Here is a 27,756-nt window from a genome sequence, read left to right as displayed (position 1 = left end):
GCAAGATGAACACGAAGGCTGTTAGATGGAAGGTGCTGCATCTCATTTCTCTTGGTATTCTTCTTGCTGACCAAGGCAAATGAATAGCTGGTTGGTTTGTGGCCTTGCTGGTTTAGAGGCCCCTTGCTGGTTTAGAGGACCTCAGCCTTGACCAGCACTGATGCCACGGTACCTTGGTGGGATCCTCCAGCTTCTTAGCTCCGATACCAGTGGGTTCTCCTTGTCCTGGAGCACAAGGGGTTTGTGCTGGTGGGAATAAAGCCCGTTGGTGCAGTTGCACAGTAGGATAATGCTCAAGTCTGTTTAAAATCTGAAAAGTCTGTTAAAAAATGTGTGGGCCATCTTTTTAATCTCCTCTAATTATACTCCTGGTATAAAAATCTTAAGAATTTTCTGAGATTTTTAGAACATGTTTTTAGATGTTAAATGTTCTAGAACATTTTTAGCCATCTTAGGCCTTTTATCCTCTTTCTGGGATGGTTTTAAGTCCAATTCTGGGAATAAAAAGGGATAGATTCCATACAATCATTCCTTAGAGGCTGAAGAATGCAGCCTKGGTGAAGATGTGGTAACTCGGGGGTTCTCCTCCTGTGTTTTGCTCAGTCCCTGTAGTTACCTCCTTCTCTCATCCTATTAGGATCTGTCACTGGCTGGAGATACTTCTTGGGAGATTTCTTGTGGTTTAATATCTCTCTTATCCTGCAACAATYAGTCTTTATCCCAGAACAAATGTGCAAGGTGTGTTGAATGCATGTACTCCATGAGCAGCAAGGAAGTCAGGAATGTGTTTCAGTTTAATGTAGGATGCTTCAGAGGGCTGGTTACTTTGGATTCCTCAGGAAATGATGAAACTGAACTTAGCTCAAGCGCCCTGCCTCTGTGTCCTGCTAGATTATGGCCAAAAAAGGCAACTGGTTAGATTCTTGGGAGTTGCTTATGCAGGAAACTGTGTAATGGAGGGTAGAGCACAGCTGTTGTCTTGCCAAACCTGATACAACTGTGAGCACAATTGAGCGCTTGGTTTCCTTTTTTTTTTTCTTTTTTTTTTTCTTTTCCCCTTCCCTTTTTAACTCTTTGACCACAACCTGCATTCAGTGCTCTGCAGCATCACAGACCATATATATATACACATATATATATATATAGTCTCTCTCTCTCTTTTTTTTTTTTTCTTTCTTTTTTCTCTTTCTCTCGGTTTCCTATCTATTTCTCAAGGCAGCTATTGTGGTGTAGTCTGGGATTCTCCTGACAGCTCCTGCTCCTCATGTGAGCTCTATTTGCTGCATCTTATCCAGCCATCTGACTAAAGGCAGTTGTAATTTACCTTTGCGTGTGCTCCGGGCTCCCAGAGGGCTTTTTCTTTGCTTTCCTTGATATAGGCATGTTGCTTTTTCCCAGAAGTTAGGGGGGTTTTGTTTCAGGGCTGGGTTTTATGAGCACRATTTGAATCTAGGCTCTGATGTTATCTGATCTTCTATCTAAGGAGATGCCTTTTTCCCCACCCCCCCCCACCCCTTTTCTCTCTTCTTTGCTCCCATCTCAGTCTAACTCTTATTAATGGAAATGTCCCAAATCTTGTGGGAAAGGAAAAATGAGGGAAAGTGTGGGATAGGTGTCTGCCGGTTCCTAGGGGGCTTATGACAAAAATTTGAAACTCTGGCTAAAGGGCAAGGACTATTTAGGGGCTAATTTTCTCTCTTTGCTAAAGAATTCCTTGCTGTGGATATACAGCTGTCCACATGGTCTCTTGCACAAAGTGCTGTAACACCTACAGTGATACATTTTTTGAAAGGAATTTCCCTACATTCTTACAAGTGACTGATGTGGGGATCTGTACCCGGTTCTATTGTAGCTGATGTTTTTCTGGCCTCACAGACATGGCTTCTCCTCCTGCCCTCAATACTCTSTCTGGGGTATCTGCAGTTAAATTTCACCTATTTGATTTGCAAAACTTATTTGTGAACATGAGTGTGTTCTGCAGAAATGTTCTCCCTGTAGCTCCTGACAGCCTTTCATGACAYGAATAATATTTGCATTTCCCGCTGCTTGCCTTTTGCTGGTAGAGCTCTATGTTCTATCTAGGTTATTYATATATTTATATAAATATATATATTAAGGACAGTGATACCTTTATGAAGAAGGAGCTGAGCACTGGTGTTTATGGGACCTTATAAAGAGGCTGCTGTTAGCTGCTTAATGAGCCTTGATACATGCAGCCCTTTATTGCCTGCAAGGATTTCTGGATGGCACCAACTAAATTGCCCACTTGTAACCTGGAAGCCCCTTGGCRGCAGCGTTGGGGCTTTGAAGAATCACTGAAAGCCACGTGCCACTTTCTGAGTGTGCTCTCACAATCTCCCTCTTCTAGTGGTGATGCCCTCTCCTCTACCCAAACGCATTATTATTATTACTTTTTGTGTGTAAAATTTCCTGACTGTGTTTTTTTTGGCTAAAGTATCTTTGAGGTGTTTTGCTGCTGAATGTGGGCTAGAGAACAGATGCTGAGTGGGGTGGGCTGAGTGTTGCTGCTAACCAAGTGGTGGAAAGTATCTAGTGTCTGTTTTAACTGGTTTCTTCACATCGTCTACAATGGCTGTTAGGAACAAGCTGCATCTGGTGTATTGTCTGGACTCATATATGGCTTTTCAAAGGAGCTGAGATGTTTAATTCCTCAGTTATTAGACCAAAGCAACAGAAAGTAAACTCTGAAGTAGATTGAACACTTAGTGTGCTATTCCTGAGCTAATAGCTGTACCAATTGATGTGCTGAAGGGTCGTCTGAAGGCTGTAGCAAAAAGTCTGCCAAATAATGGCTTCCAAATGCTTATTATTTTTTAAATAATTTGTTAGTTTTGGTGGTGTTTTTTTTCTTTTTTTTTTCCCCCACCCTCTTGGCAGGCTTTAACAATCTTTAATTTTTTTTTTTTTCTCCGGTGCAGGTCCCTAATTGGAGATCACAATGGCGCAGAGAGATGCAGACAAGTACCTTTATGTGGACAAAAACATCATTAACAACCCCCTGACTCAGGCTGACTGGGCAGCCAAGAAGCTGGTGTGGGTTCCCTCCGAGAAGAATGGCTTTGAGGCAGCCAGCCTGAAGGAAGAAGTAGGCGATGAGGCCATTGTGGAACTGGCGGAGAATGGGAAGAAAGTGAAAATAAATAAGGATGACATCCAGAAGATGAACCCTCCCAAGTTCTCTAAGGTGGAAGACATGGCAGAGCTGACGTGCCTGAATGAGGCTTCTGTGCTTCACAACTTGAAGGAGAGGTACTACTCTGGACTGATCTATGTAAGTAATAATCTCTGTCGGGCGGGAGGGGGGAGAATGTTCCTGACTTTACAGGATGTGAACTCACTTCCCACTTGTATGTCAGGCTTTCATAGCTCTTGCCTGACTTAGCTTCTTCCCTCTGCTTAAGAATTTTTCACTGAACTATGCCAATCTCACTCTAGTTAATGCTGAAGCTTTAAAGAAATGCTGTGGTAAATCTGTATATTTTAATATCTTCATTTGCTGAATGTGTTTTGAATATCATTTAACTTGCTTTGGGTAAAAAGTGAGAGAAGGGGGTAAACAGGAAGTCTGATCTGAACTGAACCAAACAGTAAAAAAACCACAGGCCTGATATTTAGCCATCATACCTGTGTGTTACCAACAGTCGTAACCAACACCCAATAAATCTCATTAAGATATCAAAATGCATAAATAGGGGAGGGTGAAGAAGCGGGTTTTGGAATGTTGGTGATAATGTCAAATTTTAGTGCAGTGACTACTTACACCAAGCGACACGTTCCTGTTTTATACGTCCTCCCTCAAACCAATCTCTGTTTGATCTTCAGATCAAAATCAGAATCAAAATAGGGCTGCCTGAGCTGGAATCCTGAGGGATGTAGAAATGCCTAATGATCAGGAATTCCAGACATTAGGAAATCTGCATAGTAGCTTACAATGGCCCTAAAATAAGACCTATTAAAGAATGCATTTGATATGTATACATATATTTTCATGCAGTCTTAGAAGGAAAGCATGTGCAGTTTTTTTTTCCTCTTGACATTTGGAATTGTTAATACAAGTAAAAAGTTTCTGCAATGTAGGTATTGCAGAGTAAGCATAAAATACATGCTCATTTATGCTCTGCCAGAATGTGCGTGTATATATAATATATACACATATATGCATATGTATTAATTATGCTTATTACCTCATTGTACAGAAAGGGAGAGATGGTCTGTTACTCAGATGTCTTTTGAGGCAAGCTGCAAGTGATCTCTACCCTGGCAGGGGCAGCACATGGCAGGGGTTCCCCCTGAGTGCCCATTTCMCATAGAAGCCTCTGTGAACTTTTAAGCTAAGGAGCAGGAACATAAACTAGAAACTCTGGGTCTGGCTAATGTTGTTCTTCTGGAGTGGCACAGAAGCATGTAGGCAACTGCTGCATCAATCATCAGAAGATGATGCAAGGCTGGTATAAATTTAGTCCCGAATTCCACTTGCCAATGTCAAGATTACGAGACAGACATAATGTGGATGCTGCTTGTTGCAGTTATTCTGTGCTGTGGAATAACTCCTGGCCATTAGTCCAAATCTATTCACAGTGTTTTAGGGCTGAGCTGAACAACTTAAACTTAGAATCAGAGGGAAGCATCTTTGCACTGTGATGAAATAGGATGTGCAAGATCAAATTAATGTGCAACGCTCCTAGAACAGGAAACATTGGTAGGTTATGTAATAAGTTGCTGAAAACACTTCAACWTCTTAAAGTCTACTGCACTATGCAGTGGGCTGTTTCACATGTCTTGCAAGACATCCTCTGAAATTTCCAACATGATCTCTGATGGTAATAAATTGAATTCTTCTAACTGGATTATAAGGAGGATGATTTTAAAAAGGCCTTCTTTCAGCCTTCAGTGCTGTATACCAAACATAGTAATGCTTTATTACAGAATCTTAGTCTTGTGCTTGTGAAATGGCCTCATCTCACCTGTCAGCAGTTCTTAGCAAGGCAGGAGATGAGTGTGGACCCTAGAACACTTTCTTTGGAGTGGCTCTCATTTGATCACTAATCCTTTGAAAGGAGGAGAATACATGGAAATGTCTTTATGCATCTCTAGCATAAAGGGCTCTGGAAAGATTATAAACATCGAAAGGCCAAGAATAGAACTAAACTCTCTTTCTTGCCAGCAGGATTTTTTTAATCACATTTTTTATGTCTATCCATTTTATAAAAGGAGGAGGAAGCTCTTAAGGCCAGTGCAGGGAAATTTGGAGCARGGAGTGTCAGACATTTCGGGAACTGAGATCTTCAGGCTGCCCCTCCAATCTGCTGCTCTCAGGTGCTGATGGGTTCTGTGGTGGCCACTTCCTGACAGATCAACTTTCATATTAACCCTTTCTATTCTGAATGCTTTATTTTTAGATAAACAGCATAAATATTCTTACCCACCTCTTTGGGATTCAGCATAAAGCTCAAAGCTCAGTCTTGCATGTTTCAACAATTTCACTGGAATTAATGGATGCTAGAAAATAATTGCATTGATGCAGGCAGCTTTTTGTCCCATGCTGAAGATGGTCCTCCCAGCTCTTCAGAGYCAGTGTAGCCATTAGAAAAATAAAACCAGTTCCCATTTGCCCTTTGTGTCCTTGGAAATAGCAGTGAAAGGGGTAATGCCAGAATTCTGTTTTGAGACAGTGATGTCTGAAGCAAAGTACAGATTTTGAAGCCAACTATGACTGCACTAGATGATCCTTTCAACCGGGACCTTGCGTCCAGCTAAGGGATTTATGCACAGGAGCCTTTATTTTTACTTTAACAAGATGGGGATGACTCCTGYCTTCCCTGTGGGAGGGCTGGCAGCCTCTGCTTACTGTAATTCAACTTGCTCCCTGCAAATAGCTCTGCTAGGGTGCTTGAGCAGTAGTCTCCACATGCTGTTCTTGCTCAGTTACCTTTTCCAGCCAGGATTTGTTGCCCATCTTTTTTGGACACCCAGTATCACCTCACACTCTTGTCTGGGTTTGGGTTCGCTAAACTCAAGTGGGAAATGGAGGTGCTAGAAGGTGATGGCTCCTTCTGTGTCTCTGCTTCGTGGCTTCAGTGGTGCAATGGCATTGATGCTTCCCTCTTTCTAAATTGCTCTTCTGCATGGCAGACTGCTTCAGTCCAGCATCGGTCCTTCACACTAATCATGCTTGGAAAATGATAGTTCTCTTTTATCAGAAGAAAAGCACAAATTCAAGCTCTGCTCATGCTTATATCCCTGTGGAGAGTTACTTGCTCCTGTGTTACTTGCAGCCACTCTTTTGCTCTCCTTTCTTGAAGCACATGCAGCCACTGCCCCAGAAGAAGGAAACATGCATTTAACTCAATTTCCTCAAAGGAGGGAGAAGTTTTGGTCGATGGCATGAAGTGCAGTTTTATTGGGGCGTTGGGGAATGAAGAAAGGCTGAGTAGGACATATTCTTCCAAATGCTACGTGCATGTAGCTGTTGTCATGGCACGGGCTGTAAGATGGTTGTTTATGTTAACAACTGGAAAACTGGCAGCCTAGAGGGTTTTTCTTTTTGTTCAGCAGCACTCAGATGAAATTGCATGTTTTCTTCTAAAAGTTCAGTTGACTCCAATGTCAGCTGTTCTTGTGCCAGCATAAGGAAAGTGTGTACTGCCTTTTTTATTTTTTGTAATATCTCAAAYATAACTTGACTAAAGTGTCTCTCTGAAGTTTAGATTCCCAGAGCTTTAAAATCTGTTTTAAAAGGCATTTGTCTAACTTTTATAGATTACTTCTTTGGAAAGAAATTTAACCTTCTCTGAAAGCCATTAAGGCAATCCTCAAATATAAAAATGTAAAAAGAATCCTAAAAATCTTTCCTGGTAGTTTATACTGGGGTCTGGGAAAGGAAGCTTTAAATCCCTGTAAAGAAGATGATTTCTGGGGCAGGTGGAGTGAAAGCTGTGTCTGAATTACTGTGAATTGCTCTGTATATAGAGTGTGCTGTCAGCACATAGAGAACTCAGGTTTAAACTGTGTAACAGATGCTCTTTTCAGCCTTATGATTACTGCAGTCTAATCTTTGGGCATAGAGGCTAAGTCTTAAATGTTCATTGTGGAGAACTCTCTGCAACTCCAAAACACTCTTCGTGGAGCAAGCAAGACGGCAGCAATAGAAAAATCAGTTTTCTGGTAGCACTGCAAGTTGCTTAAGAAAGCTTCTGGTATCCACATGTTACAAATGGCAGCTTCTGGAACTGACAGGGACTGGGAATGCTTCTAAATCCTCAGAGTCAGGCCTGGAATGCTGCTCTTAAATTCTGAGAATCTTATGTTGCTATTTCTGTTGCAAATAAAATGTTTGTTTGTGTGTGTTTTTCCTTTTTTAAATATCCAGACCTCAAAGATGTATCAACTTTGTGTTTCTCGTCTTTACTGCAGTTTTTGTTTGTGTGTCTGTGTGTGTATGTAAGCCTGATGCTTTTGGTGGAAGCATTTTGACAGTTGTCCAGCCTGAGAACTGCAGAATTCAAGCTGATGGCTTTCAGCTGAGAAATTAAGGTTTGTTGTTGCAGATCTCATAAATTGGCCCTTGAGATGAATTAAAAGCAAACTTCAGCAAGCATTCCTGACTTTTCAAGCATGAAATACTTTACTGTTTCATATATTGATCAGTTCRGAACTATCCTGCATTAATGGCCTTCCAGTTTTGAGCACAGTTCTCGCTATATTTGCTACACATAGATCATGAAAGTGTTCAGGTTGGAAGGGATTTTGGAAGTTCACCTAGTGCTACCTGTTCAAAGCAGGGTCAACACCAACTTCAGAGTAGTCCAGTGGATTTGAAAACCCCCAAAGAGTAGTCATAATTAGTTCCAATGAGAAAAATTAAGATTAATCTCACTGGGTGTTCTGTATTGGAGTAGTGCTCTGACTAAAGCAGTAGGAGAGGGGACCAACTCTTCACTGAATAGGTGGAGGGAAAAATGCTGCATAGAAGGAAAAAAATCACCTAGTTTCTCAAAGAGAGAGAGGGAGAGAGGGGTGTCCAGTTTATTTTCTACAGAGTGACTTCAGTCATCACCCTGCTCAGTTGCAAATAATCCTGCCTCCTATTCAAGGAATATGTTAGGGCCTTAAAAATTGATTGGACGTTCATACATCATCGTTTGGTGTTATCTGTTCTTTCCCCTATTTAGCAAATCTCACATCATGTGAAAACATTTGTGTACAGACAATAAAATGTCGTACATGGTGCTAATGTGCATGCCACCTATGCAAGAGAACAGGTTCCTGCTGTCTCCCTGCATCAGCTGTAGTATTTCTGGTCAAAGAAAAAGTGATTTGTTAATTCCTGAAGTTTTACTAAGTTGTAGTTGAACAATTACCAGACAACCCTATAGCAAGTAGGCTTTAACAAGTGTGAGGAAGCACACAAAGTAATGTGTTTTCTTTGGAGCTAAGCCCACCTTACACAGCCAAAGAGACACTTGACAAAGATGTGAGATCTTTGAGGAGAGGAAAAACCACCATACTGGACTCTTAATTGCCACTGAATAGACAAGTATGATACCAGTATGACTAATCTGTCAGTTGATGTTCTGTGCATATTTGGAAAGGTTGAGCACCCAAATTAACGTGACTTGAGCTGTTGATCAGATTCTAGTATTGCTTAGTGGGAAGCATCCCACATGGCTGCGCTGGAAAAAACTACTTAAAGACTGATTTTCTTTTTCCCAAGTAACGTACAAAAAAAWTCCAATTCCAAAAAAGCACAAGATACAAAATTCTAATTCGTGCCTTATTGTTTGTTTGTTGTTTTTTTCCAGACTTACTCAGGCCTGTTCTGTGTCGTAATCAATCCTTACAAGAACCTGCCCATATACTCAGAAGAAATAGTGGAAATGTACAAAGGCAAAAAGAGGCATGAGATGCCCCCTCACATCTATGCCATCACAGACACGGCTTACAGGAGTATGATGCAAGGTGAGTGCTGGCTGAGATGATGACTTTTCTGTTGAAATCACAAATCAAGTCAAAACATTGCAGTCAAAATCCTGTAGAACACAATAGCTCCCTGCTGTTAAGAGAGTTCTGCCCAGCTTGGCCTTGCTCTCAGGTACCCCATACCCAACCCGTACCTGCTCAGGGGAGCAGCTTTCTGCTCTTCRGGTGGATTGGAGCAGGGTGCAGAAGCTTCTGGCAAGTGCCAATATGGACAGAAAGGAGGGGACTTGGTGAAGGCGGAGCGCTCAGAGGAGCCCATTCCAGCTGCGGTAGTGAATCCTCCTTCCMTTGCATGTGGCAAGGCTGTGGAACCACAGCCGTGCCGGGCAAGTGTGCCTCTTGTTTGAGGGAGCCTTGAACAAAACTATAAAAATCCCATTACTGAGTTTTGGTCAGGTGAAACGAGCCTAGTGTAACTTGGCATTTTGACATGTGATGGCCTGTGGTAGTTTTACTGAGTGTGATTTTTTTTTTTTTTTTTTTGCCCAGCAGTCTTGTTCTGTTAAGGATAAAACTTACCGAATAGTGCTAAATAAATCTGTTTACTCCAATAAATCTTGGAGTAAAAGGAAACAAGCAGATTGGCCTTTTTCTGTTGCTTTTCTGGCCTTTTCTGTTGCTTTTCTGAGGCTCTGAAGGTGCTGTATGTATCTGTCCTTCTGAGGAAAGCCTGGTCTTCCACAGAGCTGAAGCTTGTGTTTGGGATACTTGGAGTGCTCAGGCATGGGGGTGTTGTGCCCTCTTTGTAGCAGGGTTATATAAAGAACATGTTCAATAGTGCTTAAAGGATATAGTGGTCAGTTTGATTTGGCACAGTGCGTAYGAGGTCGACTGGTCCATTTTTCTGATGGCTACTAATGATGATTGAGGTATCTGTYTTGTCTTTAGCCTTGGCTTTTTGAACAAAAGCCAGAAGTAATAATACCATGTTTTAAAATTCTAATTAGTCTAAGATTTAAAGAAATCTGTCTTATCTTGCCTTCTACACTGCTTGCATTTCCAAACACAGAAGGGCGGTAGCAATTACTCAAAAYGGAATGGGAAAAAGAAAAACTTCAGCTTGCCCAATTTAGCAGCTTTAAGCAAATCTTACAGATGGAGAATGCTGAGAAAGGTCGCTGAATACAGTGCCATGGGGAGCAGAGCATGTGGGAGACCTAATGTGGTGGATATATTAAGCTATACTGAAAGAAGCCATGGCTCGCATAAGGAAGGATGAACCGTATGGATGCATTGCAGAGGAACAGTGGCACGGTACTGGTGGAACTGTGCTGAAGATGTGGCAGCCATTGAGAAAATACAGATACACAGCTGATATCTTCTTCTGAAAGGAATGCTGTATCCTGAGAAGGGAAAAAAATCTGTGGACCTGGACCTCACTTCTTTTGAAGACTGGATTTGAAGCTGGATTTGGATTTTTTTTGTCTGTGTGATGGGGCCAGATGCACCTTCTGAACAATACAGGGCAGCAGGATTGCCCTAGACCTCTTATCACTGTTTCACTTCCTTTATTACTTCCTTCTCTCTCATGCCCACCCCTTGTCAGTTGAAGTAGCAAAGTGCCTTTTCCTTCAACAAACTACTGACTTAACCCTAGCAAAGCTACTGTTCTTTAGAAGGAAATCTCTTCTGTGTAGCRTCAGAAAATTCCTCTGGTATTTCAATAATAAGACTGAAAATGTCCTCTGCCATCTGCAGTTAACTGGAACGCCCTGTGCATGCAAGGTGTCCTTTAACCYTGCCAGGCCCATCATGTGCTGCAGGGATATCCAGGCAGCTGTAGGGCTTTACTTAGTATGGGACAGGTAACTTCCCTGGTCCAATAACAGTCCAGAATTAGTGCTTGATCTAAGTGGGCATTTCCTTTCCCTTTCGAAAGAGAAAGTGTCTCCRCCACAGCCTGCTTGAGTGATGTCTGAAACTCAGAAATCCCAAACTTGAATTGTTTTGGTGCACAAAGCCAGAGACCGGCTGCTCTGCCTCCGTTTTGCCACCACCAGGAAGTCTCTGAGCCCTGCTGCCGGGTTTAACTGTCCATCTGCTCTGGAAACAGTAGCAAGGGAGGAATAAAAAGGATTGGCCTTAGATGTGCTTGCAGCTGCTTCTAGGCCTCCGYACCCTCCCCAGAACCGCTCTGGCTGTGGCTGCACTGTGTTCTCAGCAGCCCCGCTTATCCAGACCTTTGCACCAGCCCTGCTCTAGCCTGCCTGAGGAATCYAGTTGCCGACACCTTGGAACGCTTGGACGTCACAGTCGTTCCCAATTAGCTTTTGAATTAGCTTSCTGTGGCCTATTTAATTAGGTTTGTTAGGGCTTTTGAATATGTGTTGCTTCATATTTTTAAGGCATGTCTTAGCAGAAGCCCTTGGGATGGAATTAAGGCAGCAAAACCTCTTTAAGGTGAACAGCCGCGTTCTCCCGTGTGCTGCTGGCAGGGCAGGTGGGCAGGCTGTGGCCCTGCCTCTGGTCCTGGCCAGCCTCGAGGGCCATGGCAGGCAACATTCCTGTTCTTTGGCAGTTTTGCTTAGCTGTGGGGGAGGTTTGATGCAGCCAGTGGTATGGCAGGAATCTGCACTGAGAATAGATGATGAAAGGGGCCAGTGCGCCACATGAACYAGAGGCATTTAGGATTAGACCGTCGTGCCCTGGGCTCCTTTCAGAGCCCAGAAGACAGGGAATCCTTCATGGTCTGCAGAAGGGTAGCAAGCTGGTGACTCAGACTCCTGCCAGCACGGGRTGTAGTTATCTTGAAGCTGACAGAGTGGAAAAGCCTTGAACGTTAATCGGTTTGGACTCTGATTTTTACTTAGTTTTTAGTCAGTTTATGGTATCCTGATAAGCAGGCCATTCAAAGGCCTGGAAGGGAATCGGGAAAGGAGAGAGAAATGAGAGTTTTATTTCAGCTTCTGTAAATCCAGAAAATACTTAACCCTTTTCAGATGTCCATGCAGATGGACATGCAGGTGCTATGGGTAAACTTGGTCCTCTCCTCTATATCTGCCCTGAGTTCTTCAATCAAAAAAAATATTTGTGGCACTAAATAAAGGTTAAAGTATTTTTCATTGAACTTCACAAGACTCTTCCATAAAGCAATAAAATGATGGAAAATGTACCTAAGTGGCATTTTTTCTCCTTCTTTTTTTCCTTCTCTCTTCCTCCTCTTTTACCACCCTCAAAACAAAAACTGAAGACACCGGAACCCTGAAATAAGATAACACTATTTTAACACTATTTTGTTGTGTGGTCCTTCAAGATAGCTTATGTGTTTCAAGAGCAGAACACTGAAAAATGTGGAACACTTTTTTTTTTTTTTTTTTTTTCTCCTTTAAGAAAACAACCAAACAACCATTTGTCTTAATGTTCCTGTTCCCTGGGTAACCTGGATGCCAGAAACCTCCTATCTGCCTGCTTTTACAGGAATTACTTTCTGGCACTGAAAAGTTGAAGCTTAGTGGCTGTAAGCAGAGTGGTATCTTGAGCAAACAAATCATTAGTCTAAGGCAGCAGATAGGTACAGGGGGGATAAGTGCTTTGCCTCACTTTTTGTTCTCCAGGGGCTCTCTTTAGGAAAAAGCAGCACATGTTTCCTAGCTATTGAAGATCTCCTGTTCAAGCAGTCCAGTTATTTCTTTCATCTGTTCAAAATTCATGTAAGGAAATTTCTCTGTCAAATCCTGATGTAAGCTATAACTTCCATTATAGCCATTTTAATGCCCCTGTCCTTGTGAAACGTGTGTAATTATTTGGAACAGCAGGGATTATCTTGGAATGCTTTCTTTAAAGGCCTTCCTTTGAACGTGCACTCTGCCTACTTACTTTYTGCTGAGCCAGCTGAATAACAGGACAGGTAGGAGAGGGAATAAACAGCACCTTTCTCCCCTCACTCCCATTTCTCCTGATGACAATGCAGGGCTTGTAATGGTTCACTAAGCAAAACTCTTAAAATCGTTATATAGTGATTAAACCTTCCTTGACCTTGCTGGATTAGTCTGTAAAGAAGCCTGTGCAGCTAGTACCTTGCTGATACTCACTTAAGAGTTAGTCTCTGGCTTTGGTATGTAAAAAGCGAACTTTGGAAGTACAGTAGCTTCACATCCAAGTCAGGGCTTTTATTTGCCTTGTTACCTGAAAGGTGGAAAGGGTGCTAGCTGCTGTAAGATGGATCACATGCTTCTTCACATGGACATAGACCCAGCTATTATTTTCACAAGAAACAGTCCTGCATGCAAGCCTATAGAACTCAAAATATTCTATTTGCCATTTTGGAGTCTCCTAATTAGCAGAGCACTTCTGTTTTAACTTTATTGCTCTGAGTTCTTCATTTGCTGCTTGCTTCTTAGTAGTGATCTGCTGTGCTGCACTGTACATTACACTGTCCCTGTGGTCATATTTATTTTCTACTCATAAGCTGTGTGCAGTCACGGACACCTGAGTGACAGAGGTATTTGGTAGGGGCACAGACATCTCTTTCAAGTTGCATGTAAAGGYCAAGCTCTGTTTCCACTAAAACAAATGGAAAATAGTCTGTGAATTCACTAGTTTATTTCTTACATTTGTCTCAATTCCTAAAGCAAAGGGCAATGTTAAGTGTGATTTGGGAAGATTATTACTTGATGGTGTTTGCACACAAACAGCATGAAAAGATGCATAGTTTCTGATTTCCTTAAGAGATGTTTTACATGCATTGAATTCAGATTTTCTGAATGCAACTGTAGAAATCTGTGTCTTGGACTATGGTTTTCAATAGAACAAGGAGCTAAAAAAGGCTGTTGCCCACTTGTGTCTCGCTGGTCACCACACCCTCCCTGCTTCATTCCTCTAAACCAGAGCAGGACTCTTCTGCCTTCTTGGCTTATGCAGCAGTGCTGCCCTTGCTGTCAGTGTCTCTGCGTACACCCTCACGAGCTGCCTGAGCTTTTGCAGGTTGTGTATCAGTTTTTCTTTCATGTCAGAATTTCATAAACATTTGTGTAACCTAAAATTGCAAGCTAACTTGTTTTCCTGTTTATGGCACGCTAGAGAAGTGCGTATGGACTCTGGTTAAATAGTTTGGGGATATAAATATCTCCATTTAACCCATGATAATATATTTCTTTTTTATGCTTTTTTTTTCCTCTTCCAGTGAAATTTACTTTTCTCCTTTGTGCTTAAGCTTCAGAAAATGCAAAACTGAATCTTGACACTGTAGAGGTCTTCACAGCTGAAGTGACATTGCCCTTTTTTTACTTCTCAGAGTTTTATGCTTGTGAAAGCTGTCTTGGATGTGTTATGTTTATCCTTGATTCGTTTTAATTTTTTTTTTTTTTCATTTTAATAACAGGCTATTAGCATTTTGAAACTTCTCTCCCAGGCAGTGCCTTGCAGGATAATGCAAAAGCAGGCACTGGAGCCATGCTGGGGTGTTTCATTTCTGATCCTACTCGAACCAGCGTGTAGGTTCAAGCACCACTGTGCAAATATTTGATCAGATTTTTGCTGAGGAGGTTATTCTTAATAGCACAAGCAGGGACAGACGCCTGGGGCTCCTCGAGTGTTAGAGCAGTGAGGGGAGAAGGATGTAGGCTACGTTGAGATGAGAAGAGATGCTCGTGGAAGGAAGGTGTGAAACTATGGCACGCTGGAAGCACTCGTGTGCTTTCGAGAGTGCCTYTCGATTGAAGTCAGCTCTCTAGATCGGCCGGGGAGCCAGCTGATGCTGAGGCAGTCGCTGAAGGGCTGTGGGCGCTCGGAGCACGGCTGGAGGAGCGATGGTAACGGAAACGTAGAGGCCCGGCCGCTCTCCCGCCAGGCGCTGCTCCCCGCGGTTAGGCGGTGGGTGGTACCCGCCAGCTCTGGTTAGCTTTTAACCTTCATGAGTCAGCTCGAGGCAGGGCAGCGYAAGCCAAGGCTCTGCCTTCCCCTCCGCTTCCTGCAGGGGTGATGTCAGCAGCGGCCAGGGCTACAGTACTTCTCCTTTTATGGAGCTGAACGGCCCCAAACGCACGCAGAGGAAGTGGCTGATAAAGGCCTGCGAGGACCGCGGGGATCCGAGAGGTGTGGGGCCGGCTGCACGGTCTCTTCTAGCTTCCCGGCCTCTTCCCGCTTCCTTCTCGAAACATCTAAGAACAAACTCAGGAGGTGCGGACTCCATTTGTCAGTTATGCCAACGTACCGGACCACAGCAGTTCCAGAATTTACCCAGCTCGGTTATTTTGTAATAGGATATTCAACTGGGTTTTATTTTTAATGCCTCTCCTGTTAAAATAAATTCTGGTTTAATTGTGTTTTTAGCAAATGCTGAGAGGTCCTGGAAGCAGTCTAGAATGAGGCTCATGCATCCATAAATTCGGAATGTGATATATCCTTCAAATTTAAGTTATACAGCAGTATAGTAAACCTAGACCACTAGATTATTGACCACGTTTAAAAAAGACCTTAATATCTAACTCATTCTTTCCACAGTCCAGAACCTTATCACATTCTGAATTTGTGGATGCTTGAGGCTGCAGCTTATGATTGCTTGAATACTGTGATAATGAGAGCTGAAGCAGAGCCTAGACAAAAAACCTTTCCTTGCCAGCTGCTCTGAAATACAGAAATGTTGCTATAATTAACTAATGAGTTGTTCTTCTGGATTGTTTTTAATAAGCGACTTTGTTTAGGATAGAAAAGCAGATGCAGATTTCTTTTAATCAGGAGTTTCTTGATTGTGTTATTGTAAGCAACCGAGTCGATGGTACCCTGCACGTTCTGTTTCGCTGAGTGCGGCGCTTGCACAACGGAGAGTGGAATAAAGGCAAGTGCTGCCTGAAGTTGTGCAGCGCTCCCGTGTTGAATGATCCTTAAAGAAAAGCAGGGGGAACGGGAGGGGGARGGTGCCCCTTGTCTGGGCAGTTGAATTCTGCATCATGGTGACAAGAGTTGTATGGAGAACGAATATTGATATATAGAGTCATTCTTAGCTGGAGCTGTGTCTAAGAGTTATGCTTTTGTAGTTGCTGGCTCTTTGGTAGGCTCCAATTTCCTGTTGCTCAACACATCATTTGAGTTGTCTGTTCGTGCACAATTAGAAGAATTCCAGCAATCCCAATGACTGCTGCTTGGCAGTCTTGGGAAAGAATTTCCCCCGGATTGCAAACAGGAATGTTGCCTTTTATGGTAGTGTCTGCCCGCTGCCGGTGACTTGCCTGCACTCGCAGGTATGTGCCTGCTGGTTTAAGGCAGAGGTGACTAACAGAGCTGCGTGAGGCCACCGGGCAAGCGGGCTGGGAGAGGAAACAGAGGGCCACGGGAGCAGGGAGCGGGGCCTGTGCCCCTTCCTGCCTCGGCACCCGTTACAGGGCCCCGCTCTGCTGAGGTGCAGAAGGAACACGAGCTTCCTTGGGTACCTACAGATTGGTGTTGCCACATTATCCTTGTGGAAGCGATTCCTTTATTCCTTTTGGAAAAGCCTGTAGAGAGCCTCTCAGTTGACTATGACAAAATTCGTTCTGAACAAAAAGAAGTGTGCAATGCCAAAATGCTTCTGATGTTGATCATCTCTTTTTCTGCTGGGAAGCAGTTTAATGGGCTGCTTGCCWGTGTTCTTGCTGCAATAAGGATGCCCTCTTAGAGAAGAAGAAAGGGGAGGGTATATGTTATTTAGACTGTATGATTTTAAGTACTTAGGGCTCTATACCATGTCTGGGGAGTCTCAGCTCATAATTCAGATGTCAGAATTGCTTATCAGGACTTAGTAGGAGTAACATCATTTGGGTTATCTTTTTTTTTCCTCAAATAGACTTCTTGGGAGAGCCTCTCTGGTACTTGAATGCGAGTGCAACATCTCCTTGGACAAGGGGGCTGCTTCACAGCCAAGCTTTCRAAAGTCAGACGTTACTCAGGGTCAAAATCCTTTCTCTTGACATAGCTGTTTTGGGAGGGAGAGTTGCACCAGGCGTCTCTCCTGAGGAACCCGTTGCCGGAGGGCACCGGTAATTGAGTCACGAGCTCTTGCCCTGCTGCACCCTCCGAGTGCCCAGTCCCGCGTGCGCAGGCAGAGCCGCTGACCCGCTCCGGACCTGGAACGGGTGCCGCCCTCGGCGTGACCTGTATGTATCCTATAGAAAGGTGCAGTGCAAATATTACATCTAATATTTAAAATGTAATATAGTTCAATATAAAATAGATTGCATATAAAATACTAAGTATAATTCAGCTCTTAAAAAATGGGATATGCAATGCTTGCAAAGTTGCAGGCTGTAGTTCTGAATGCTTAGAGCTTGCTGTGCTAACATCTTCTGAGTGACAKTTTTTTTCTACATACTTTCTTGCTGTCTTAGGGCTGAATATTAGATCTGCCCCTTCTGTGAATTGTATCGACAGGCATAAAACAACTTATTTTTCTCTGAATCTTGCACTCTTGTTTATATACGAAAGGTTTCCAGTTAAGAAGCTGTAGCCCAGGAGAGCAATCCTGATGTTTCTACTGTTAGTTTGAGAATAATTTAAGAATAGGTAGGAACAATTTCAGAAGTCAATAGGTTTTTCAGTTCTTCCTGTTCCATGAAAATGTGTTCAAAGGCCAGATATACCTCTCTCTTTCACTRAGTGGAGTTGATGCAGTTTGTTGTTGCTGTTGAATTGGTGAGATTAGGCCTAAAATACTAAATTCATTTGGGTTGCCAGTGTTTAAGGCTGTAGGAAGGTAGGTTCAAACACTGAAACTCCATCTGATTATGAAGCCTCCTCTCACTGGAGTTCAATCTCTTTATCTTGCACAGAGAAACTTGAATGGTGACTCAATTGCATCCTCTAAGTACCTCTTTGAGAGGACACTGAGTGCACTTGGGCACTCCGAGCTCCTGGAGAAAAGAACAGGAAGAACTAGTAACTGAAATATGGAGACAGTCACATTCAGAAACAGATGCCTGGAAATTACTCATAGCTGAAATAAATTATTTGGAAGAATTCAGTAAATTTTCTTCTCTTAGGGAKCTTTGAGCCCTGCTGGTTTTTTTTTTTTTTTTTTTTTTTTTTTTTTTTTTTTTTTTTTTTTTTTTTTTTTTTTTTTTTTTTTTTTTAAGATTCAAATTTAGTCCAATAGAAGCTCGATATGGAAAAAGGGAAGAATGACAGTAACTGGATGAAATCTCACAGTAGTGATGTTCAGATCTTCAGACTAGATTGTGTGATGCATCCTCAGGTCTTAATCTCTCGCATAGCAAGTTAAGAATCTTGTGTTGATTGAAGGAAAACAACCCAAAAAACCCTACCACCACCAAAAACCCTTCTGAACTAGTGGAGAGCTTGAGTCTGACGGCTCTGCCTGTTCTGTAGGTGTCCCCATGGCTTTTGTGTGACACAAGACTGTGTGTGAGTAACTTGTGCAGTGCCTGGTCACACAGGGAAGGCCTGTGGTGCAGCCTGGACTAGCAGGGAGGGCTGAAAAGTGAAACCAAGGCAGAAGAAGCGTGTGAACGTAGAAGTGGAGGAGCAGTGGAATGAAGACGTGGTGGAAAGACTTGTGTGTGAGGAAGTGGAATCCCAGGTGGAAGCTCACAGGAGCTCAGAGATGTTGGAGAAGATAGTGGTGGGTGGGCTGAGAGCAGTAAGTTCTGTAATGGGAAAGATGTCGTCGTCCGCGACAYGCTCTGAGTTAGTGCAGCCACCACGTGGGATCCAGTTCAGCCTTTCCGTTCCTGATGCTTGTGGTATATCAGCATGCAAGAGAAAAGGTTTCTGCTGTTACCAGCTGCTCATCAGCTTTAGGATTTAAGCTGCTGCTCAGCTTTGCAGTTTTTAGCTCCATTCTGTATAAGATTAGTAAAAAAACTTCTCCCGGGACTCAAAATGCTCATTTAGGGGATAAAAACCTCTGCTGAAGTTTTTTTTTTTAATTTTTTGTTTGTTTGTTTTGTTTTGCCCTGTTGTTGCCCTGTCCACTTCAAAATCCATTTTCCCTACTCTGCTGATAACTCAACTCTCCCAGTGAGTACRGATATAGAAGAGTGACGACTGGAGTGGGCTGAAGGACAAATAGGTTTATATTGAACTATAGCCCTGTCATAAAGAAGCATTCAAGGTCAGAAAGGGGAGTTGTCCTGTATTGTTTGTACAAAAATGGTGATGCAAACTGTGGTTGTCTTTATGACGCTGCCSCTATTCTTTGACTGGCAGATGGTGGCAGATTGGCTTCTGTTGCTGGAAAAGGGGCTGTCCAGCCATGTTTCTGAGGAGGCTTTTTGGAATTTGCTGCTTCCTGCTTTTGTCTTTGSAGTTGATATGCTTCCATCATAGACATTTAAGTTTAAAGTTGCCTTAGTCTGACTACAGTTTCAGAATTATCTCTGAATTCTAAATTATTGTTTTTATTTATTCTAGATCGAGAGGATCAGTCCATCCTTTGCACGTGAGTATTTACAGTTGTCAGCTGTTTTGATATCAACTTCTGTATTCAAAATCTTGCTCGAAGAATTCTTCTGTTTGTAAATGTGCTGGGGTGGGGGCCAGTAAATCCAGGTGCTGTTGGAGGGTCTAGRAAGTATTTGTTCTTTTAAGATCCTCCAATATGCATTTCATCCTTTCAGCAGAATCATCTTCTTAAGTGCCTCAGGAAGAAAGGCATTTTTGAAACAGCCCCTGTGCTCAAATTCTTAGGAAAGAACTGTTTTGTTATGAGAAGTGACTTGGAGAATCTTTAAGATGTGATGCAGCTGCTGTGTTTACGTACATTCATACCAATGAGGCTGATGTAGCAACAAACAAATGCTCCTACTTGACACAGCAGTTTYTTTTCTAGCCACGATTGGCTCAAAAAGCCTGAGTGAGGGAGTTCTGCTGAAGGACTAGGGCTGTTTCTTTGTATGCCCAGGAGGCTTGGTGTTGAAAGATTGCCTTCATTACCTTGGAGCTCCTAACACCAGAGCAGCCTCCAGATTATTCCTGGGACACTTGGAAACCATCCATGTGACTGGAAAGCGTAGTTCTTTATTCCGTGCTCGCCTCTGTCTACACACATGCAACCCACACCCTGTGAGAAACTGGCTCCCGGCTCGCCGGCCGGCCCAGCTGTGCTGCTACTGCTGCTCACTGATGTGGTTCAGTTCTTGTTGGGTTTGATAGGAGTCCTGGCAGTCAGAATGCAGTTGATGTGCTCTGTAGCCCTCTGGGGGTTAGAAATATTGAATATATCAACCCGTTCTCTATTTCTTGTGTGAATCACACACTTTCTTTACAGAGGTGAATCGGGAGCTGGTAAGACGGAGAACACCAAGAAGGTCATTCAGTATCTGGCTCATGTTGCTTCCTCACATAAATCAAAAAAAGACCAGGTAAGACCCAGCTTTATCTTCATGTTGTTGTAGTACTGTTTCAACAATATAATTTCCATTGGCTGACAYTGCTAAAAGCCATGTTACCAAATAAAAGTCTAGATACAAATGTTTATTGGGGACTGAGAACAGTAAACTGTGAAAACATGAAATGAGGAGAACAATTAACTACAAAATCAAAAATGCAAGCCAAGCTAATATGTGAGCTGTATATTATAACTCTTTTGAATTCAGTGTAGCTACAGTGGGGATAAGCTCATCCACAGGATCTTGGATCCATGGGCAAGCATGGGTAGGGACATTGAATGAAGCATCCGTCCTTCTGGTCTTTTTACACAGACATATCACGTACAGAAAGTCAAGGCAGTTTAAAACTTACCTTCCCTGGAGGAGCTGTCTGTTTTCTTCGGTACCTTTATATATCAGGGCTGGCTCTCATATACTTTCTCAAAAGTGGAGAATATCTTGGTAGGCTGGCAGATATCAGCTGAAAACTCTCAAACTGTAGGGAAACCTGAAAAGGGTGGAGAACAGCCAGGCATTGCAGCCCAGGAAAGGAGGGTGGTGGYGGTGCTGGGAGGACTTTGAAGATGTCTCACTTCTATTTTTTTCCCCTCCCTCTCCCCCGATGGACTATTGCCGAATTCACCAGTTGTATCCTCGTAGGTGAGCTGCACGTTTACTGCACGTTCTGCACCAGGAATGCCTTTTCTGTCCCATTGTGTGATTTTTTTGAGCAGCTTTTCACTCCACACCAATTTCACTTTCTGCAGCTTAGAACAAACCCATAGACAATTCACAATCGTTTTTTTCTTTGTGTGATGCACAGTAATCTTCTGGTCAGGATGTTCAATTGGAGACTAAAATAATGTTGAGAATACTTGTCTTCTGTGCTCAGTACTGTTTTGCATTTAAGGCTTTTATTGCAGGACTTTCCTGGATATACTGTTTGGAAAGAAGTATTCCTCCATAGCAGTAAGACTGGACCAGGCTTTCCTATAACCATGAATTTCTGGATGCGTGGTGTTCAYAGGGAGACAAATTTAGTTAGATATTCAGCTTTCTCTTCCCAGAAGCTGTGGGTGCAGGTTGCTGAGAAAGGTCAGGAGGAAGCTGGCCTGCAGATGGGATGTTCCAGGACTGTGAGTTTGTTAGCCAAAGCTGAGCACATGGGAAATGTTCAGTGCTGAGTTCTCTAATGAAAGCCAGATGCCAAATGTATCTCTGCATAAAAGTTTTCTCCTAGTAGCTTGATGTGTAGGTAGCTGTTTTATGTGTAGAGTTCATGAACAAGAGAGCATCTCTGAACACAGAAATGCTATGTGTGTATGTGCACACTTTGTAATAAATGGCTTTTGGAGTCCAACCAAAAAAGTAACTTTATGTGGCAAACTTTCAGACATATGAAAGCTTTTTCCGTGGCTGTCAGTAGCTGTATTTAGAAACATTTTCCTTCTTTCCCCCTCCTTTTTTTTTTTYTYTYTYTTTTTTTTTTAAATGTGGAAAATAGAATCAAGGGTTTCAGTTAAGCATTCTTCCACTGCTTATGCTTGAGCAGAATTTCAACCACCTAAGCACGACAAAGGTCTGCCTGGGAGAACAAAACAGTCCCACGTTGGACTTGTGTGATTTGAACAAATTTGATTTTTGAAGGATCTTCTGAGAACTGTCAAGTCTTGCAGCTGACTTTTTGCTCAACTTTTGTGATTAAACAGTAACTACTGGTCTTGATAGAGAGGAGCTGGCCTGGGGTTTTTAGATGTTAGTTTGTAATGAGTTCTTTAGGCAACAGTTCTTTATAAACATTGCACTTGGAGTCAGATTATGAGATTTTGATGAAGACTCAAACTATCTATCTATTTATTTATTTACTCTTAGGTCTCTGATCGATTCAGACTTATTCTTTAAGATAGTGTATGGTAGTGCCATGTCTGTGCTTCAAGACAATAGAAATCTATGCTGGCACTAATGAGAAAGGTTAGACAAGGACTTTAAAACCAGTGACAGTGTGGGAAGAACTGGTGCTTCACATATCAGAAGAGCTTCCTGATTGTCTCCTAGTAGAAGTTTTGAACTGAAAGTCCTGTTTTCCCAAGTATTCAAGTTAATCAGGGTTATACAATATATTCTTCAGCTGTAGATCTGTTTTAGAGATAGTGGCAATTTCCACTGATGGCAGTGCATTAGTATTTGTGTTTGGCTGAATAGCTTCTAGATGCATGGTGTGAATACTAAGCACATTACAGCTGCTTTTAGGGCCTACTGAATCTGATTATGTAACCACTTTTTTCATTTAATCAGACTTTATTTATAGAAGCAGGATTGGTGTTTTTCCATTCTTAGTCTTTGTCTCTCCACAGACTTRTTAAATCATGTAATAAACTTTTCAAGATGAGAAAGTTCACAGCGAATAAGAAATTCATGGATAATAGTTACTGATGCCTTAATCTTTGCAGTGAGGGTTAGATTACTGGTACTGTCTTTGCCTTTCCCCCTCCAACCCAGTGTTGTTGGGATCCTGTTACTTGCATCTCTCATGTGATTGCAAGGAAGAATACAAAAGCAAATTGCTGATATTTAGACAACATAGAAGAAACAACTTGATTTTGATTTATTAAAAAAAAAAAGATGGCTAGTGGCTAGCAAGGCTTCTATTTTACATAAAAATCATTCCAAAAAGTGATTGTGTTTGATGCACAAGAAATTCAGTGTAGAAGTTGATATCAAAGTTTTGATTTTAATTGCTTTAAATTGGTGGTGTAACTTTTGAGCAGAGGGAAAAGACTGTGCTCACGAGCCTGCGCTGCCCGACCCCAGGCTAACAGATGCAATGGTTGTTACTGCCTCAGTTTGCATGAGAAATACTGTACACACTTGAGGTGCATGCCAAATATCACATGAATTTGCTCTGACAGGATTCAGGTCGAGGGCCTGCAGTTAATGACAGGAACCTGAGCATTTCTGGAAAGCTCTTGAGAGCTCTGGTTGTTTGTTCTGTTTTACGCTGGGTGAAATTGCTGGAATATTACAATAATAAAGTCTCTTCCTTCRGTTAAGATGACCTTTAATATTAAAAAAAAAAAATAAAGCATTTTTGAAAACCTAACCACAGCCAGCATTAGAGTGCACATGGATGAGGGGCGGATGTGTCACAGGAATGTCACGGAGCCCCTGAATCCTGTGTGCTCTTGCTCTGGCATGCTGAGAACTTGCTTTTACTACCATATCRCAGCGCTGAGGCAGGTATGAGAAGTGATTTGACCACCTTTAGCCTTTTCCTCTTTCCCACAGCCTAYATCAGTGTATTCCCCAAGCTGGCGTTCTCCCTGCCTGTTAGTTGAAGTGACCTAATTACTTCTAAAGTGCAATTTACCATCACCTACATGTCGTTAATGACACTTTCTTCTAAAGTATTAAAAATGAATGCCCAAAGGGTCTGTGGTGTACATTTTTCTAGCAACTTTTGATTTCTGTGTAGGTAAGCTGGTACAACTTGATTCTTGTGTAGCTGACCCTAGTTTCAATTTTAACCAATTAATTAAAATAGATTCAATGTCAAAGCTTGACTTCTATTTGGAGAAAACCTTTTTTTAAATCTCTTCCCTCTTGTTCCTGGCTTGGGCTGAAATGTTAAGTTGGTGACATCACTCACTGCCATAGCAACACACTGCAGTCACAGACAGGGATTTAGGACTTAATTGCAGGATGGAGAAGAAGAAGAAGAAGGAGAGAAGAGAGTTCCAACTTTAGTGCCTGTGCTGGGATAGGAGAGGGAAATGCAGCTGATGCCCAATTGCAAGGGCTGGAACTTAGTTTCCAGGTTTTCTCCTTACAAAGTCCCACACTGGCACTGTTGTAAGAGAGTGAATCTTGCAGTTCAGGTTTCTTTTCCCAGGCTGTAGCACCTATGTTATATATGACCRTTAATTAAAGTGTTTGCAGCAGCTGTCTCTTCTAGGAATGTGCAGTTCTGCTTTGACTGAGGGTTGTATTTGGCTCTGCATGCTGCAAACATAAATAAAATGTGGAAGTAAGAAACAACAAAATGATAACTTGGAGTTCTTAGTTCCGGGTATCTCTACCTCGCTTTATTTTTTTTAACTGCATGTATTTTTAGAGAGGCAGTGTAAGGATTGACCTGTTTTATAAAGCACTTTGAGAGTGAATGGAAAATACTTTCCTCTAGCCATAACCTTGCCAGTTTTGTCCATGAATTCCAGTTCTTGATAATCAAACTCAATTTCCATCAGTTATGCATCAGGAAATTTTCAATACTTAGAGAAAATTGCTAAAAAGAGAAACATTAATCTCAGTGGCCACTTGCTGTCTCCAGAAGCTTTGTAGGTAATCTTGAAATATGTGGAACTCCATGCTTTTAGCCCAGGGGACACGCAGTTTTAAAAACAACCAGGGATATCTCTAGAGTCTGCAGGGAAAGGTGTATATGCTCCAGTGATCTAGTACTTGGCAGGACAYCCCAGCAGGATGTGATGCCTTCTCCTCTTTTTGCAGCTCCAGCATTTTGTGTTCCTGGAGGGGAGGAGTGTGTGGGCACCGCAGCAGAGCACAAGCGATCCTGCTGCTTGTGGGATGCCACTAATTTTCCACTGTATGTGTGTGTGCACGTGCCTCCTCACAAAGGAGACCTTTGCCTTTTCTGTTTTGTGGAGGACCTTCTAGTTCAAGAAAACTTGCTTTATTTTACAGCTTCTTCATTTTTTTTTTTAATCTACTGCTAGCGGAGTTCAGGGCTGTCTTGCAATAGCAAACTAAGAGCTTTTCTCACTCTTCTTGCTTGGATGGCAAGACACTTCTAGGATATGGGCACGATCTTGGATAGAATCAATAGTCTTCTGCTCCAATCCTGGCTGGTTGTGGTCAAGCAGCTTTAAAGGGCTATTTGGTAACAGAAAGTCAGTGCTGTAAGTGGAGACCTTTGGGTTGAGGAAAGGAAGGAGGCGCATTGTGAATGAAAAGGAATTCTCTTCTACCCAAGTCTCCTTTGAAGGTCTGAGGGAGCATCTTCTAAGGTTTATTATGGCTTCTCTACAACAGATGCCACACTAGTGTGACTTGAATCTTCAGCGCTGGTTTGATCCAAGCTTAATGCAGYAAATTGTTACCTGTTTTATTGATTTCTGCTTTCCCTCTAGGGAGAACTAGAGAGGCAGTTGCTGCAAGCTAATCCCATCCTGGAGGCCTTTGGAAATGCCAAAACAGTGAAGAACGACAACTCCTCAAGATTTGTGAGTATTACCCAGCCTGGGTGCCAGTATGCTAAAAGGAGAGAGGAAGAAGAAGGGAGGGTGGAGTTAGATGAGTTAATTGTTGTCTCTGGATAGGACAGTCGTCTGTGAGTGGCTTCCCTCAAATGAATCTGGGAAGCAAATGTCATTCAACCAGGTACCCACAAAATGCTGCTGTTTGCAGTGTCTGGTATGGAAGAGCCTGAGCCTGTGCCAGAATTGCCTGTGTCGATTTTCATTCTTAATTAATAAAAGTCAATGGGGTTTTGTTTGGTTTGGTTTTGATTTGATTTAATTTTGTAGAGCAAACAGCAGTCGCTGTTTTGCTCACTCTGGTAAGCRATGGACAGTATCTGACTGGCAGATAGGGAAGCCAGGACTGGGACTTAGTGAACAGGGCTGAAGATGAGATTGTGGGGCTGGGGGAAGAGCTGTCTAGGCCATATAGCACGTGGAAGTGAAAAAAGGCTGATTGTGGGAAATCTAGGCTGAAACATAATCAGTTTGGAGGCTGTCAGAGAACGCCCTCATTGCAAGTAAGYGCTTGGTGTCCTGTTCGCTAAACCACTGTCGTGATCGTAGGCATTACCTATTGACTGATCCTGTGTTTTGCATGAAACTTGCCTGGCTTGTTCTGTATTTCCTTTCCGGGATAAAAAAGGATTTGCCCTTGTTGTTTACCGTTACCAGACAAAATTAATTCTAATATTCATGCTTGTATCTTCCTCTCAGGGCAAATTCATCAGAATCAACTTTGATGTCAATGGCTACATTGTTGGAGCCAATATCGAGACCTGTATCCTTGCAATATAGCTATTTAAATGAGAAAAATTACAGGGTGTAGAGTGTGGCAATAATATAATCTGGTAATCTCTTCACAGCTAACTTTTGTGAGGTGGAGAATGTGGTAGGAGGCAGTTAAATTTATGCCAGCAAGAATTCTGCTGTAGTCTCCAGTTTCTTCATAGAACGTTTTGCAACCTTTGTGGTCATAGTTGAAACCTCTTCTGAATTAATTAATGACTTCTAGTCGTAGGAAGGTGGAGTGGCAGCGTAAACTCGGATAAGTTGAATAGCTTTGGGGTTTCATAAAGCATTCTCCCTTCTGCCCAGGAGAGGCAGAGAAGGGTGGCCACTGCTTCATGGTTTAAGCCTCCCTTATCACAGCCATCCTTCTGTCACGAGAAGCTCAGTGGATCATGATTGCTAAATGTCCCTGTCAGTTGGTGTGAAGAGAACACGAGGTATCGCTAGTTTTTGTCTTGCCTTGGAATGGGAAGCGATTTGTGTGTCCTGCCATTCTCCTTGATTCTCTAAAGATCTACTGGAGAAGTCACGTGCAATTCGTCAAGCCAAAGAGGAGAGAACATTTCACATCTTTTACTACTTGCTGTCTGGGGCAGGGGAGCATTTGAAGAGTAAGTATAATTCTGTTGTTGTAGTTACGGGATTCCCTCATTATAATGACAGTGGTCCAAACACTGTAGGCCAGGGCCTGTTCTGTTCCTTTGTAGCTTTTTGGCCCAGCCCCTAGCATGTAGAGGTAGTTGTCCTTTCTTCACTTCCTCCCTGCACTTATACATCGCTCTGCCGTCCCCCTGTACTTCTCAGTTCACAAAAACTTGCTTCTCTGGTTCCTTTCTGTATGTGTCTCCTTGCCAGCAGTGACTCTACACCATTCCTTATCTAAATAATTTTCCCCTGTTTAGTCTTGCCTTACGTGGTGTAAACCGTTCAGTGCAGGAATGATCCTACTGTTATGAACTCAKCATTTAACTGAATGGAATGAAGCATTTAGCACCTAAGCAGGTCTAGAAGGCCTTACTTAGACTGTTAATTAGTCAGCACCCATAATGTGTGAGAGCTATAAGCTCATCTGCAGGAAGGACAGGAGAGGCCTTTCGTTACAGTGTAACCATTTCAGTAGTTTTCCAGAGGAGATAATAGAAAGAAATACTTTAGAAACACTCTTAAGAGTAAGGAAAAAAAAAAAAGCTAAATGCTGTGCTGCTGCTCAAGCTGGTTTTAATACCAGTTTCATCCAGCAAGTTACATCTCCATTTGCCGTGAACAGAAAAAAGAACTAAGGGCCATCTTTCCAAAAATAATTATATATTCTGAATTTTGAAAAGTATCTCTAGAATCTTAAGTATGTCTGAATCTGGTTCTCAGCCCTTGGCTGGAAAGGAGACTATATAACACCAGTCATCTTGTGCCTG

The 27,756-nt window shown here is 42.4% G+C and overlaps 1 protein-coding gene across 1 annotated transcript in view; it reads left to right on the top strand.

The window, feature by feature from the left end:
• MYH9 (myosin heavy chain 9) overlaps positions 1–27,756 on the top strand; it is a 69,503-nt gene that overhangs the window by 12,357 nt on the left and 29,390 nt on the right. The window contains exons 2-8 of the mRNA XM_026052243.1: positions 2,940–3,292; positions 8,823–8,979; positions 19,342–19,369; positions 20,198–20,291; positions 25,445–25,537; positions 26,270–26,333; positions 26,857–26,955. Coding sequence (XP_025908028.1) covers positions 2,960–3,292; positions 8,823–8,979; positions 19,342–19,369; positions 20,198–20,291; positions 25,445–25,537; positions 26,270–26,333; positions 26,857–26,955 — 868 coding nt within the window. The 5' untranslated portion in view covers positions 2,940–2,959. The remainder of the gene's footprint in view (positions 1–2,939; positions 3,293–8,822; positions 8,980–19,341; positions 19,370–20,197; positions 20,292–25,444; positions 25,538–26,269; positions 26,334–26,856; positions 26,956–27,756) is intronic.

The sequence above is a fragment of the Nothoprocta perdicaria genome, unplaced genomic scaffold (assembly GCF_003342845.1).
Source record: "Nothoprocta perdicaria isolate Ctin4 unplaced genomic scaffold, notPer1 scaffold_86, whole genome shotgun sequence".
Taxonomy (NCBI): domain Eukaryota; kingdom Metazoa; phylum Chordata; class Aves; order Tinamiformes; family Tinamidae; genus Nothoprocta; species Nothoprocta perdicaria.
The sequence above is the reverse complement of the archived record's forward strand: the minus strand, read 5'-3'. Positions and strand labels throughout refer to the sequence as shown.